Here is a 14306-nt window from a genome sequence, read left to right as displayed (position 1 = left end):
ATCACTGGCCATCAGAGAAATGCAAATCAAAACCACAATGAGATACCATCTCACACCAGTCAGAATGGCGATCATTAAAAAGTCAGGAAACAACAGGTGCTGGAGAGGATGTGGAGAAATAGGAACACTTTTACACTGTTGGTGGGACTGTAAACTAGTTCAACCATTGTGGAAATCAGTGTGGCAATTCCTCAGGGATCTAGAACTAGAAATACCATTTGACCCAGCCATCCCATTACTGGGTATATACCCAAATGACTATAAATCATGCTGCTATAAAGACACATGCACACGTATGTTTATTGCGGCATTATTCACAATAGCAAAGACTTGGAACCAACCCAAATGTCCAACAATGATAGACTGGATTAAGAAAATGTGGCACATATACACCATGGAATACTATGCAGCCATAAAAAATGATGAGTTCGTGTCCTTTGTAGGGACATGGATGAAATTGGAAATCATCATTCTCAGTAAACTATCGCAAGAACAAAAAACCAAACACCGCATATTCTCACTCATAGGTGGGAATTGAACAATGAGATCACATGGACACAGGAAGGGGAATATCACACTCTGGGGACTGTGGTGGGGTTGGGGGAGGGGGGAGGGATAGCATTGGGAGATATACCTAATGCTAGATGACGAGTTAGTGGGTGCAGCGCACCAGCATGGCACATGTATACATATGTAACTAACCTGCACAATGTGCACATGTACCCTAAAACTTAAAGTATAATTAAAAAAAAAAAAAAGAGCAGCAACATGTTTAGAGTGGTGTCTATAGACAGAACACTGCTGTTATATTTAAGGAAAATTGGGGCAAGGGGGCAGAAAAGATCAATATGACTAGTTAGAAGACTATTAAGGAGAACTTTGTATATGAATTATGGATGTAAGAATTAGAAAAAAAAGATGATCATGTTCAGAATTTTAGCTTTTTTACAATTGTAGTGGAAAAGAAAACTCCTAGAGTAATGAATCAATGGTATCCTACAAAAAGAGAGGTGCCAAAAATACCATGAAATATTATATTAAAAAATTCACACGAATAGGTAGTTATAATATGTAAAGACAGACTTCTTTTTATTTATCTAAAAGAAAATTTTTTATGGAAAAGATAAATATTCAAATAAAACATTCCACTTTTCATCACTAAAAAAAAAAAAAAAAAAAAAAAAGACCCACTCCCTGGGACAGAGTGATTCCCTCTAAACCTGATGGAGGTTCTGAGCTACAAATAACGTTAAGTGAATCCTGGTGTGTCTGAACTCACGTGATTGTTACATTAAGCTGCTGTTGCAATCTGTTTCCTCACCTGGGAAAAGAGGAGCCAGGACATAGTGAGTTGAGGCTCCAGGAAGATAACTGAATTCTCAGAGGGCACAGCCAGCATCCTCCTCCCAGGGAGAGTCTAAAAGACTGGGGCCTCGCTCATCCGTTTTCACCTGTCCATACAGAGGCACCACCCACATGCAAATCTCACTTAGGCACCCACAGGAAACCACCACACATTTCCTTAAATTCAGGGTCCAGCTCACATGGGAAATACTTTCTGAGAGTCCTGGACCTCCTGTGCAAGAACATGAAACACCTGTGGTTCTTCCTTCTGCTGGTGGCAGCTCCCAGATGTGAGTGTCTCTAGGATGCAGACATGGAGATATGGGAGGTGCCTCTGATCCCAGGGCTCACTGTGGGTCTCTCTGTTCACAGGGGTCCTGTCCCAGGTGCAGCTGCAGGAGTCGGGCCCAGGACTGGTGAAGCCTTCACAGACCCTGTCCCTCACCTGCGCTGTCTCTGGTGGCTCCATCACCAGTGGTTATTACTACTGGAGCTGGATCCGCCAGCCCCCAGGGAAGGGACTGGAGTGGATTGGGTATATCTATTATAGTGGGAGCACCTACTACAACCCGTCCCTCAAGAGTCGAGTCACCATCTCAGTAGACACGTCCAAGAACCAGTTCTCCCTGAAGCTGAGCTCTGTGACCGCCGCGGACACGGCCGTGTATTACTGTGCGAGAGGCACGGTGAGGGGAGGTGAGTGTGAGCCCAGACAAAAACCTCCCTGCAGGGAGGCGGAGGAGCGGGCGCAGGTGCTGCTCAAGACCAGCAGGGGGCGCGCGGGGCCCACAGAGCCCGAGGCCGGGTCAGGAGCAGGTGCCGGGAGGGCGGGGCTTCCTCATCTGCTCAGTGGTCTCCCTCCTCGCCAGGACCTCAGCTGTCCCCAGGACTCCTCTTTCTTTATTATCTGTGGTTCTTCTTCCTCACATCCTTGTGGTAGGAAAGGAAGGAGGAAGGCAAATTTTCCTCTTAGAGTCAAAGTGTCACTAGTTACTAGGAACTTTCCTACAAGTTCCTGAATGTCCCATTTTTCCTTCTTAATTAAAAAAATATATATATTCCAATACTTCTCACCATCTCTTGATTTGTGTCATCAGTTGAATTGTGCTGTCTTTGAAATTCAAATGCTGAAACCTTAAATCCAATTGATCTATATTGGAATTTTAAGGATGGAATTAAGGTTAAATGTGATCATAAGTCTGAGATTCTAATGCAATAGATCTCTTGTCTTTATAAGAAGTGGAAGAGTCACCAGAGACCTCTCACTTTTCCTGTGCACGCAGAGAAGAGGCCATGTGGAGACACAGTGGACTAGAAGGTGCAAGCCAAGAAGAAGCCGCACCAAGAACCAACCCTGCCAGCACCTGGACCTTGGACATTCAGACTTCAGAATGGTGAGAAAATCAATATTTGTTGTTTAAGCCACCCACTCCTGTTGTCTTCTTATGAAGACCCAGACAGACTAATACCACATAACTCTGTTAGCTCCTGGAGGGAGAAGCAGCCCCCTGAGGCTGGGCACATCTCTCAGATTTCCATATGAAGTAGGCAGAAATAGTAGTTCTCAAATAAAAATGTGTCATGGCCCTGTTGGCCATTTTTTTTTTTTGACGGAGTCTTGCTCTGTGGCCAGGCTGGAGTGCAGTGGTGCAATCTCAGCTGACTACAACCCCCGTCTCCTGGGTTCAAGCAATTCTCCTTCCTCAACCTCCCGAGCAGCTGGGACTACAGGTGTCCACCACCATGCCAGGCTATTTTTTTTTATTATTTTTAGCAGAGACAGGGTTTCACTGTGTTAGGATGGTCTCAATCTCCTCACTGCATGATCTGCCTGCCTCGGTTTCCCAAAGTGTTCGGATTACAAGTGTGAGCCACCGCACCTGGCCCCTGTTGGCCATTTTTGGGGCAAGGTCTCTGAAACCAGCCCTGGTGCCTGTACCACAAAATTTTCTTTTATCTTTCATGTGGATGTAAGAAATGGACAATGAGGACCAGCTGCATGGAGACTGACCACTGAACGTCTTCTGCTGTCTCCTAAGTAAGTCACAGGAAAACACACCAACATCACCAACATAACTGTTTTCCTTCAACTTCCTCGAACGAACTATAGAAATGATCCCTTAAAGTATAGTCTATTCCTTCAACTTTCACAATTTGCACTGAATCCCTTCCTAAGTTAGGAGCTACAGGGGGCCTGAGTTTTGTTCCCTTTCTCCCAGTCTTCCCCAAGTATCAAGGACAGAATAGATTTAAATTAAATTTGGCCGTCCATGCCCCCAATACCACATCAGTTTCTAACATCCTTGTCATGTACCCATCCTTCTGCGGGCACCCCACATCAGGTTGCCCAGGAATGGCCAGAAGCTGGCATCACCTTATGGGCTGAGGCTACAAGTTATACAGACGTGTGATTTCAGTCACACACACTCTACTGCAGGACACACCTGTGTTCTGAGGAGCTCAGGCGCCTGCTGATCTCAGGTCTTCTCTAATAAATTACACACCTCTTATGAATGAAGGTCCAGATGGCCCCATCAGCTGCAGAGCAGTGGATTAAAGCTCATGGGTGGGTCAGTCAGGCAGAAGTCAGACAATGGGATAATAGAAGTCAGACAATAGTCACTGAGGTTCCCGGTGTATTTTAATGGAATAAAACAATATTAGCAACAAAGGGGCAGTAAAGAAGACTGACTCTTGAAGGTATTTAAGGACCAGGAACTTTATTTGGGGGGAAAGTGAGAGACACCTTTACATGGAAAGCCCTAAAGCACATACAGCAGCTGACAGAGTGGCCACTGTGCACATGAGGGCTGAGGAGACGGATGGTAGGTTACGTTGCTCCAAGATGTTCCTGGGTGTGTGATGGTTAGACTCCTCATGCATATAGAAATAAGAGCTGGACTCAGGGAGAAACAAGGGACATACCCCATAGAAAAGGAAGAAAAAAAACAGATGGGCACCCCTGGAGAGAGCTCATTAGATTTGGTAGGTTTGAGATGAAAATTACTTCCAAAGGTTTTGATATTCTAAGCTAAATATGAATCTCTTCAATAAAGTGAGAATTAAAAGAAGAATGGAGCTAGGAGTTGAGAGAGGAAACAAATTATGAGAGAGCAGAAAGCAAATCCACCAAAACTGTCACATGACAGAGGCCAGAATGGAGCTGATGCAGCTACTTCACTATTCTGCAGACCTAGTTGACCATGTGGAGAAGGGGTTCGAACAAACGGGGACGTTCTCCAACCTTCCAAAACAACCTCCTTCTTATGCATATGCAGTAATCATGATTCTCAGGGTGGCCTTCCCAAATTTTCTCTTCTTACCTCTTCCCCCAGGGATAGAGTGTCTTTTCCAACCCACAGTGGTTTCTCTGCCATGTCCTCAGCTTCTCCTCCATTGTACTTAACCTGAAGATTAAGGATTTCATCTGGATGGAGTCTCCTGGGAATCGTCTGTTTTCTTTGGTTTCTGTTGACCACATCACAGGCCATAGGACTCAGGTTTTAGTGGATTTCCCCTGGAGACAGTGGAGGTGAATCCAGGCGTTCCACAGTCCTTACCGTTCTTCTCTTCCTGTCAGCACCGCAGGACAGCAGATAAGGGAGCTGACTGTGGATTTTTCAGATCCCCGGGAAAAAGCCTGCAAGGACTAATAGTTTCACATCTAACACCATTAGCACATGCATCCAAAATTAAAAAAAAATCCTCACTAAGTATTTCCAGGTTAGCCTGTTCCTCTCTCAGTGCCATCCCGTGGCACCTGCCCTGGGTTCAGTAACATCTGGGCCGCAGTCCTCTCTGCAAGCGTCTGCCTCCTCAGATTTCAGTCCTCTTGTTTGCTCCATGAAAGCAACTCAGATATGTTAAAAGGTTTTCTTCTTCATTTATTCATAATTTTTCAGCTTTCTTGTTAATGAGGAAAGAGTAAGATCATAGTTTCCTCATTTTTCACATTCCCATACTGAGTAACTGCTCTCTCTATGAAAGCCAGAAATTAAGGGAACAACTCAAGTATCCATATCCATTACAAGTGAATGTTAGACAATTTGACATATGATTATGAACTAAAGTACAACACAGGATTAGAATCAAGGCATCCTCATTCTCATAAAATCATGGGTACATTCACAAATAACTGCTGAGTGAAAGTAGCTAACAAATTAACAGTGCACTTCATAAACTTGTATTTGTATAAACTGCAGAAGGTACAGCTATTCTAAAGCAACAGAGAAGATTACATATTGGTGGGAATTGGGTTTTGAAAGTAATGGGGTGGTGAGATAAAATTACAGAGAAGTGACACAAAGATTTAGGTGTGAATTGTACACAAATTAATTGAAGCTCTGATTAAAGGGTTGCACACATGTTACCATTTTCCAAATTATGCAGTATATATTTGAATTATTAATTGTACTTAAGTAAAGCAGTAACAAAGAAACAAATGAATACATTTATTGAGGTGGAGCCAAAACTAGATGGGAATGAACACTCGAAACATCTCTGACTCTTGAAAGTACACAAGCATGAACACTGGTTCTCTCTATGTATTTCAGGTCAGTAGCAGAACACACTAAAAGAAAACAGAGATGTTTTCTGGCAGGGGTGGAATCCTGCAGACCTCACTAGGCATGTCTCACACTGCCCTGGAGTTGTCTCAGGGGAGCAGTCTCCTCTAGTGGTCAGAGGCACAGGCCGAGATAATGGGGCTAACTCAGTCCAGCTGTGTGACCTTGAATGCATTGTATAAACACTCTGTTCTGTGTGTAATTTATCTTCCTTAAAATGTGACGTTGACACTTGCATTAAATGTATTCTGTAAATATGTAAAAATGGGATAAGATGATGACTGGTAAATGATTATCAGGGCACAATCATATAAAATGATATTGTTCTGAATGATAAGATTACTACAAATCTCCCCCAGCGCACTTTATCTGCTCTGAGCCCTGCCCCTCCTCAGGATTCCCATCCCAGAGCTTGCTATACAGGAGGAGACACGCAAATAGGTTTCTCCCTCTGCTGATGAAAAGCAGCCCAGCCCTGACCCTGCAGCTCTGGGAGAGAAGCCCCAGCCCTGGGATTCCCAGGGGTTTCCATTTGGTGAACAGGTCTAAATGCAGAGGATTCACCATGGAGCTTGGGCTGAGCTGGGTTTTCACTGTTTCTGTTTTAAAAGGTGAACTAGAGAGATAGAGTGTGAGTGAATAAATTTGAGATAACCAGTGGATATGTCTGGCCGTTTCTGACCAGGATGTCTACGAGTTTGCAGGTGTCCAGTGTGAGGTACAGCTGGTGGAGTCCGAAGAAGACCCAAGACAACCTGGGGGATCCCTGAGCCTCTCCTGTGCAGACTCTGGATTAACCGTCAGTAGCTACTGAATGAGCTCAGTTTCCCAGGCTCCAGGGAAGGGGCTGGAGTGAGTAGTAGATATACAGTGTGATGGAAGTCAGATATGTTATGCATAATCTGTGAAGAGCAAATTCAGTATCTCCAAGGAAAATACCAAGAACTCACTGTATTTGCAAATGAATAGTCTGAGAGCAGAGGGCATGGCTGTGTATTACCATATGTAAGGTACCAGGTAAGAAGACATTGGTGTGAACACAGACACAGAGTTTCCTGCAATGATAAGGGAGGAGGCTGGGATAAAGTGGGCACTCAGAACCCAGAGAAAACAGGGGCAGCTCTAGGGCAGGTGCAGACGGTCGTCATGGGCTGCTTTCCTTCAGGGTCTGTGGCCTCCTCTGCATCTACCAGTTCCCCTCGGAGCCTCTCGACATTTATGTTGCTGTGGCCACCCCTGAGGTCTCTGGATTAGAAAAGTTTATTATAAGAAGAGGAAACATTCTCATTTATCCCAAAGCAGATGTAAGTAATGGAAGCAAAAAATGCACAGGAGGCCAGGTGGGGCTGTAGATACTGTCACCCCAGAATGTCAGTCTCACCACTAGTGCTGGAGAGGGATGGGAGTTTGATGGAGCTTCCCTAACAACTCTGTGGTCCAAGATAAGTCCAGCAAGACCATTGGTGCCTCCCAGAGCACAGTTGTCCATCAGGGATGTCCAGTGCTTCCCAGCAGCAGCCATGCCTCAGTGTCTCCACTGTGCACAGCCACTGTCTGGGAGGAGCTCCCAGGATGGGTGTCTTTGGCACACACCAGGTGGCAGGTGTTAAGAGTGCAGTGCAGCAGCTGGCTGCCTGGTCTATTGGTTTCCCTGATGCTGGAGAGATGGGAGGTGCATTTGCAGGGCCAGCACCCTGTTTGTGAATTTTTATGTAAAAACCCTGATTTTACTTCATTTTCTTGGAGGACATAGATAACTAAAAACAGAATCTGCAAAGAAATTGTAATTTTCAACTTTACCCCAAATTCATTGTTTCTTAATTCTGTGCAAGATCCAGACATATGATTGCCTTCCTCATGATAATTTATTCTATGTAAAACCAAAATCATTTTTTCTCCTATTCTTTGTTTCTGTTCAAGTACAGAGATCTTGAGCAAAGTAAGTTGGGTTCTTTCCACACACTAACCCTCACCTTCCCCAGAGAATGAGCAGAGATTGTCCTCACTCTGAGTCTAAGGGAGGAGCTGTTTCTACACAACTCAGAGCCTGCAGAGACCCCCCAGGTGCAGCTTCAGTGAGTCAGACATTTCTCCATGTGGGTGACCTCCACTGCCAGTGATTGCTGCTGAGGTCTAATTGTGGGTTAAGCATTACGACACCCTTTAGGTGATCACATCTCAAGCCCATTCTGAAAATCACCATGAACAGAGATAGTTCAGTGGCCATTCTCCTGACATAAGTTTCTCTTTATTACTTGGTTCCAAGTATGGAGAAAAATGTGACCCTATATTTGTCTGAAACCAACATCAGCATCTACTGCATTACGCTAGGAGACTCACTAATTGAACACAAGTGAGCTCGTTATTCTCATAGAAATGTAAGTATTTGGAAATTTCAGCGTGTTCTCCAGAACCTGTGCCTGCCAGCAACTGTGTTTCTCGGTGCACTCTTGGCCTGATGAAGCCCTCACAGACCCTCTCCCTCACCTGTGCCATCTCTGCATTCTCCATCACAACCAGTGTTTCCTTCTGGAGCTGCATCCATCAGCGCCCCCATGGGAGGTACTGGAGTGGATCGGGTGCATAGGTCATGGAGGGAGCACAAATTACTCCCCTCTTCTGAAGAGTCCAGTCACCATCTCCAGATCCATGTCCAAAAAGTAGTTCTTCTTACAGCTGAACTATGTGAGCAACAAACACATAGCCACGTATTTTAGAGCAAAAGACACAGTGAGGAAACCACAGTGTGAACTCATATCCAAGCCTCCCTGTGGGGGTGCATAGGACAGCCAGGGTTACTCAGGACACCAGGTTCCCTCAGGACACCAAGGGGCACTCAAGACCATTGTAGAGGCACGCCGGTAGCCGGGGGCTCTCGGGAACCATGGGGGAAAATCAGGACACCAAAGGGTGCTTGGTACAGCGGGGGGCTCAGGATTATTGTGGGGATTCAGAAAGAGCAGGTTCAAGGCTGTCATTAAGAAAGTTTATCAAACTCCACCAGTCATGTGATATTAGCTCGTTTTCACAGTGGTATAAAGAACTACCTGAGACGAGGAGTTTACAAAGAAAAGAGGTTTAGTTGACTCACAGTTCTGCATGGCTGGGGAGGCCACAGGAAACTTACAATCATGGTGGAAGGTGAAGGCGAAGCAAGGCACATCTCACAGTGCATCAGGAGAGAGAGGGGGAAGTGACACATACTTTTAAACTATCAACTCTTGTGAGAACTCACTCACTATGATGAGAACAACATGGGAGAATTGCCCTCATGATCCAATAACCTCTCACCTGGTCCCTCACTTGACATGTGTGGATTAGAATTTGAGATGATATTTAGGTGGGGAGACAAAACAAATCTATAGCAAATGTCTAGCTCTGTCCTGGAGTTGTTTCAGGGATCCAGTGTATCCTGTTGATAGAAACAGTGATCGCCATTCTAACTGGTGTGAGATGGTATCTCATTGTGGTTTAGATTTGCATTTCTCTGATGGCCAGTGATGATGAGAATTTTTTCATGTGTCTTTTGGCTGCATAAATGTCTTCTTTTGAGAAGTGTCTGTGAAAAAAAAGAAACAGTGACACCAAGCTCACACCATCAGTTGTAGCTGACAACATGCAAAGCCAAGAAATCTCAACTGAGATTTAGTGTGTGTGTCATGTCTGATGAAGTCATAAGCTCAGAGCAAGTGAATATGGAAAAGTGTATTATCTGCACAGTATAGGTGTCTGCTGAGTGCAGGGCAGGTCTCGCAGGAAAATCTAAAATGGCTTGAAAGAAGATGAAAGGAGACTGGCTCAGGGTTTTTATAATGGTTTAGTGGTGGCGGCAGAGAGAGGCTTCCCACTCACAGATTGGGGTTTATAAGGTTTGAAATTCCCACTGGCATTGAATGAAGAAGCTCCTGTGAGTCCAAACTAGATTCACATTGTGTGGCAAAAAAGGAGATGATGGAGGAGTGAGCCTTAAGTAATCAACTGTCATGCACCAAAAGATAGAGTGACAACTTATTCTAGGTAGCAAGAATAAAAATAATGAAAAAGAAATAAAATAAGGGTTCAGTATGGATGGACAAGACCCAGATCTACAGAAATGAGATGACTTTAGAAATATAAGGAAATAATAATGAGAAAAAGAAGGAGGGGATGGGGAATTAGGGTCCTGGCCTAATGTCTTGGGTAGAAGCTTCTCACAATCAAGGACTGTCAGCTTATTCTGCAGGTCTTAGGTGAGACGTCTGCTTCAAAACATCAGAAACTCCAGGCAATCAATGAGGATGCTCAGTTTAACTTCTCCTATTTGAGTAGATTTACAGTTGTGTGGAATTCTTAATTCTTTTTGGTTTGTTTTTAGGGACAGGCTCTCACACTGTTCCACAGCTTAAAGTACAGTTGTGTGATCATAGCTCACTGTAATTTCGAGCTCCGGACTCACGTAATCTTCCCATATTAGCCTCCTGAGTATCTAGAATTAGAGGGGAACGCCACCCCTCACCTCCTTATTCTTTAAAATATTTTTTCATAGAAATAGCGTCTCTTTATGTTGCGCAGGTTGGCTTCAATTTCCTGGTCTCATGGGATTTCCCTCACTTTGCTTCTGAAAGTGGTGTGATTATAGGGAAGATCCACTGCATCTGTCCTGAATTGATTCTTTAGTTGTAATACATGAAGCCAATAATTAACTGCCTGACTGTTTTGTGCAGTGAGTTAGTTAAAAGTTTCTGATAAGATTCCTTCCAATATGATTCAAGAGCAGTATTTTCTGCCGATGTTCCTTTCAGTTTCCCTATTGAAGATCAGAAGACACTGCGGAAAAGATGTAGTAAAAAGGCAGTTTTAACTCTTCATGATTGGGGCAGATATCACACAGGAATCCCTTTCCGTATTTTGTAACACATGCGTGCAATAGGACAAAGATGATCCCTTGGTGTAAAATCTATAAACGTATGGGCCTTTTAGCTACCAAGTCATAGGGTAATAACTGATGGACCCTGAGGAGTGAACCATGATTCCATAGTGCTAGTGGGAGAACCCTTGGCCAAGGGAGTTTACATTTTATGGAAACTGATAATTTTTATGTAGCGATGCCATTTTTTAAACATTCCCAGAAGATTGTGAGTGGGATTGACTCTGTCTTCTATGAACAATGACAGTGCCCTCCATGGTTAGATAATATTTTAAACTAGATTGAGCTGGAGTGGTTGCTGTATTGAATCACCATATTTTTTTAGTTTCATGTTAGCTTTTTGTGTGTTAGCATTTGCTTTAAAATGATATTAATCAGCCCTCTAGGAGGTAGAAATTCATCTGAGGGTTTCTTCCCTTGTTGTCTATCTCAACAGGATTTCCAGAAGACGTAAGAACCCTCTCTGTTCCTGAAAATATTCCAGGCAGGGCGCTGTGGCTCATGCCTCTAAACCCAGCACTTTGAGAGGCCGAGGTGGGCGGACCCCTTGAGGTTAGGAGTTTGAGACCAGCCTGGTCGGTATGGTGAAACCTCATCTCTACTAAAAATACAAAAATTCGCCGGGCGTGGTGGTGTACACTCGTAATCCCAGCTAGTTGAGAGGCTGAGGTGAGAGGATTGCTTGAACCCTGGAGGCGGGGGTTGCAGTGAGCCGAGATTGTGCCACTGCACTTCAGCCTGGGCGACACAGCGAGACTCCGTCTCAAACAAAACAAAACAAAAATTCCAAAGTTGTGCACCCTCTGAAAGCATATGTACTTAATTCTCATTTTTAATTTATTAAAAAGCTCTAATAAGTTCAATGTTTCCTGCCTTCTCAGTTGATTTCGTAACACATAGAAGAATATATCCTAAATGAAAGTTTGTGTTCTTAATACAAATTACTGGTTAATAACCTTTAGTTTTATTATTGAGGTATTATCCATCAATGTTAATCAATACTCTCAATGGGACTCTTACCTAAAGAATATACAAAATATTTTCCTGATCATGACATAAAATAGATGTGAACACATTCTTAGCATTCAGCCATGTCTCTTGTCTATTATATTGTAAACCACATGCTAACTTTGATTTTATTGGGAATTGTTCTAATTTCTTTCTTTTTCCCACTTCTCTGGTTTTTTTTTAACTATAAGTTTTAGGGTACATGTGCACAACGTGCAGGTTTGTTACATATGTATACATGTGCCATGTTGGTGTGCTGCACCCATTAACTCGTCATTTAACATTAGGTATATCTCCTAATGCAATCCCTCCCCCCTCCCCCCACCCCACAACAGGCCCCAGTGTGTGATGTTCCCCTTTCTGTGTCCATGTGTTCTCATTGTTCAATTCCCACCTAGGAGTGAGAACACGCAGTGTTTGGTTTTCTGTCCTTGTGATAGTTTGCTGAGGATGCTGGTTTCCAGCTTCATCCATGTCCCTACAAAGGACATGAACTCATCATTTTTTATGGCTGCATAGTATTCCATGGTGTATATGTGCCACATTTTCTTAATCCAGTCTAACATTGTTGGACATTTGGGTTGGTTCCAAGTCTTTGCTGTTGTGAATAGGGAATTGTTCTAATTTCAAACTAGTTAATTTTTATCTTCATGCAGCTAGATTATTATGTGTGGCTATTTATTCAGAGAGTGATAAAGACAACATTAACAATTTTCACTGCAGGCATGTCTAGGCAACTCCCTGTGCACAATGACCCTGGGGCGTTGGAGATTCTATGGGGACTCTTCCCTACCTGCCTAGGAGAGTTCTCTGCCTTCTACCTCTATCATTTTCCTCTTTGAAGAAGTACATCTAACTGTCATTAGAATAGAGACAAAGACAAGTCTTAACTGCTTCCAGCTGAGGGGGGATGCTGTTTGGGGAAGATCTCTCTTGGAGGCCTGTCTAAGGGACCCCAGGAAAAGGGAGCCATTATCCCAGGCTTCAGTTGCATGAGCATTTGGAGTTTGATGGTCTGAAAATGAGAAAAGGCAAATCGGTTTATTAGAAGACATGTATGAAAACCTAACAAGGTGGTCAAGGTGATAAGGACAGTTTGAAAGAAAATTCCAAGGCTGCTGACATGCCCAGATAACTGCGGCTGTAGTTATGCCTGCTAAGATTTGGGTGCATAGGGCTTGGCTTTTGTTAGCTCCCTGGGATTTATTTTCGCAAACAAAGAAACCTCCAGGTTAGGGGCACCCTATTCATTCCCATCACCTGGCATGATTTAAAGGATAATTGCTTAGAATTAAAATATTGATCCAAATTTTTTATATTCCCCATCACTTTTTGTTTCTTCTGGGCTGTAGCCAGAGATCATTGATTGGCGCTCAGGAATAAGCAGTCAGTCTAAAATGCAGGCAAATACTTAAACAACTGAGGAGATTAGAATTTAAAGACAAGTGTATGATATGTTTTGAAATATGATGTTTCTCTTTCCAGTTTTGGTTTTTGTCAGCAGCAAATAATGATAAGACTGAGTTGTTTGCAAAATAAACTTTAGTCTTAAACTTGGCCTGATTATTTGCATAAAGTGCAGCAAGAATATTAATAATAATTCTGTAGGAAAAGCCTGCAAGCACCAGGAGCTTCACAGTCTAACACTATGAGCACGTGCATCCTCACGCAACTCACTGAATATTTCCAAGTCAGCCTGTTCCGATCTTAAATGCCATCCAGTGGTATCTGCCCCAGGTACACTAATACATGGGTCCTGCTTCTCTCTGCAGCTGCCTCTCTCCTCAGATTTCAGGTTTTGTTTATTGTTTGTTTTCTCTCTGATATAAACTCAGATATGTTGAAGGTTTTCTTTTTTTTATTTGTAGTTGTTCAGCTTTGTTGTTAATGAGGTCAGAATAAGATCATAGTTTACACATTTTTACATTCCCATACCGAGTAGCTGCTTTTCTCTATCAAATCCATTAACTGAGAGAACAATCACATTTCGTTACAAGTGAACAGTTAAATAGTTTGGCATATATTTCTGTGCTGGAATCTAATGCAGCTTGAAATCAAGTCATGCCTCACTCATTGAAAAAAACATGGTTAAATTCTCAAAGAATTGTGCTGAGTGAAAGAAACTAAGGAATTGAGAGTAAATTTTACGTGATACATTTGTAGAAATTTTAGAAGATGCCACTATTATAAATTAACATGGAGAAGATTTAAATGTTTCTGAGAATATGCTATTGGGAGTGATGGGGATGTGAGTTAAATTTCAGAGGAATAAGAGAAAGATTTAGGGATTAATTTATTCAAACCTTGATTGAAGTGCTGAGTAAATGGTTGCAAACATAGGTCTACATTTTTCAAATCATTCACCATAAATTTGAATTATTTATTAATTACACTCGAATAAAGCAATAAAGAAACTGATGAGATAATATTTGACTGAATTGCAGCAATAAATACATCGATATTAACACAAGGAATATAACTGA

The 14306-nt window shown here is 42.9% G+C and overlaps 1 gene segment (V, D, J or C); it reads left to right on the top strand.

The window, feature by feature from the left end:
- Positions 1–422: 422 nt before the first annotated feature.
- On the top strand, positions 423–2378 carry LOC117977988 (immunoglobulin heavy variable 4-30-4-like). The segment is given in 2 exon segments: positions 423–1634; positions 1717–2378. Coding segments are annotated over 2 exon segments (693 nt in total).
- The last annotated feature ends 11928 nt before the right edge of the window (positions 2379–14306 follow it).

Source organism: Pan paniscus, chromosome 15 (assembly GCF_029289425.2).
Source record: "Pan paniscus chromosome 15, NHGRI_mPanPan1-v2.0_pri, whole genome shotgun sequence".
NCBI lineage: Eukaryota > Metazoa > Chordata > Mammalia > Primates > Hominidae > Pan > Pan paniscus.
The sequence above is the reverse complement of the archived record's forward strand: the minus strand, read 5'-3'. Positions and strand labels throughout refer to the sequence as shown.